General features: G+C 37.9%; 1 protein-coding gene across 1 annotated transcript; it reads right to left on the bottom strand.

Annotated features, from left to right (window-relative positions):
- Positions 1-242: 242 nt before the first annotated feature.
- LOC104990151 (endogenous retrovirus group K member 9 Pol protein-like) lies at positions 243-1,043 on the bottom strand (the record flags this gene model as incomplete). The annotated part of the gene is made up of 1 exon (XM_010842125.1): positions 243-1,043. A coding segment is annotated over one exon (801 nt), but the record flags the coding sequence as incomplete, so codon positions are not given.
- Between the last annotated feature and the right edge of the window lie 1,082 nt (positions 1,044-2,125).

The following is a 2,125-nucleotide window of genomic DNA, read 5'->3' as shown; positions in this document are numbered from 1 at the left end:
TAAGGGCCCCATAGGTAACATGGTATTATTAACATTTCTTAAATCTATCAACATTCGTCATTTTCCTGATTTCTTTTTTATTACAAAAATAGGGGAATTCCACGGGGAAAATGAAGGTTCTATATGAGCTTTTTGTAATTGTTCATTTACTAATTGTGTAAGAGTTGCCAATTTTTCTTTAGTTAGGGGCCACTGATGTGTCCATACTGGGGTATCAGATTCCCAATCGAGGGGCAGCAGTGTTAACTCAATGGCCCCCATTTAAAAGGTTCATTTAAAGAAATTGTGGCTTTCGTTTGTTCAAGAAAATCCTGTCCCCATAAATTGATAGGGATATTAGTAATATATGGTTTAAGATAAGCTACAATTTGATTAGGGCCATACATTTGTAAATAGGATGCATTGACAAAAGTTTGTGTGGCATTAGCTTCATTTACTTCTAATAGTCTAGAAGGAGCTATAACCTTATCCCAATCAAGGGGCCATTTTGCAGCTCTAATGATTGAAATGTTAGCTCCAGTATCTAACATGCCTGTGAAATTCTTTCCCTGTATGCGTAAAGTAAGCCTGGGTTTCCGATGTTCCTTTAATAAGGTGGATAGTGCAGCAGTAAGGTTGGTACTGCCAAAGCCTCCCTGCCGAACTTTATCAGATGCCTTCATTGGTTTGACATATGGCAAAAGTAATAATTGTGCAAAATGTTCCCCTTTTTGTAAGTATGCATTTCCCGTTTTCACAACATTTACCATAACATGTATTTCCCCTTCATAATCTTCATCCATAACACCAGTCAATAGCACTAAACCTCTCATTGTGCAGCTACTACATCCCAAAATCAGTCCTATTGTCCTGGGTGGAATCAGGCCATAATATTTGGTGGGAATTTTGTGGGGGCTGTATAATTCTATTAGTTCCATATCATAAGGACTAGGTATATCAGTGCAAGCACTCTTAGATGTAGCTGCTTGTAGCGTCATAACATTAGGTCCTCCTTTTGTAGTGGGGCTAGAGGACGGCCCCTTTATCAGTTTCCCTGTTGTTTTTGTTGTGCATCAGGGTTCAAGTTGTTTCCATCCTTATCAAATTTAGAATGACATTCATTCAGCCAATGGAACCCCTTTTTACATTTTGGACATATTTCTGGGGGACTCTTCTTATTAGAAGTAGTATTATATTTTTTGGCCTGTGTTGACATGAGACATTGTTTTTTCATATGGTTGGGCTTCCCACAGTTAAAACATTTGGCATTAGCAGCTTTTTGTACAATAAAGGTTTCCAGTGTTGCCAATTTTGCTCTATGGGAACTAGATCTGATATCCCTATATGCTTTCAAATATTCCATAAGAGAGCCAGTCTCTCGAATTAGTCTAAGCATGGACTGACATTCCTCATTAGCATTTTCAAAAGCAAGTTGTTTTAAAATAATATTTTGTAAAGTCATATCCTTAATAGATTTCTCAATTGCATCCTTTAATTTTCCTAAAAATTGAGAATATTCCTTTTCATGCCCTTGAATAATCTTAACAAATTAACCATCAGAGTTAGTGCTATCCACCTTTGCTTATGCCCTTCAGGCAGTTTCTTTAATGAAATGTAACATCTGAGGGGTAATATTAGCTAGTTGCGCAATCATATAGGCCATGGCTCTTGTTCCAGTGAGTATATCATAGGTTAAATTGGCAGGGTTACCATGAGATTGCTGGTCAATCATCAGCTGTCAGGCCTCATCATTAACCCACATTTGCCATTGCAGTCATTGTTGAGGATTTAAAACCATCTTTGGTATTTGAAAAAAAATCATATGGCATCCAATGGCTAGCCCATCCTCTGAGAAATTCTATACAGTAAAGAGAAGTAGGTCCATATAGAGTGCATGCTTTCTTAAAGCTAGACAACATGCCAAAATCTAGATTAGCCCAAGTATTTTTGTCTTGGGCAGGTTGATTAAATTGCATTGGGAAAGCGAAAGTGCAAGCAGGCATCTCCCGAGGAGGAGTGAAATGATTAGTAGGAGCAAAGTTAGCAATTGCTGTTACAGGCGGAGCAGAAGCAAAAACCTCAGATTTGGGCTGTCTGTTGAATGAAATGACTTCTGTTCTAAGTGGCTTCAGTTTTGACATATCCT

Source organism: Bison bison, unplaced genomic scaffold (assembly GCF_000754665.1).
Source record: "Bison bison bison isolate TAMUID 2011002044 unplaced genomic scaffold, Bison_UMD1.0 scf7180017847198, whole genome shotgun sequence".
NCBI lineage: Eukaryota > Metazoa > Chordata > Mammalia > Artiodactyla > Bovidae > Bison > Bison bison.
The sequence above is the reverse complement of the archived record's forward strand: the minus strand, read 5'-3'. Positions and strand labels throughout refer to the sequence as shown.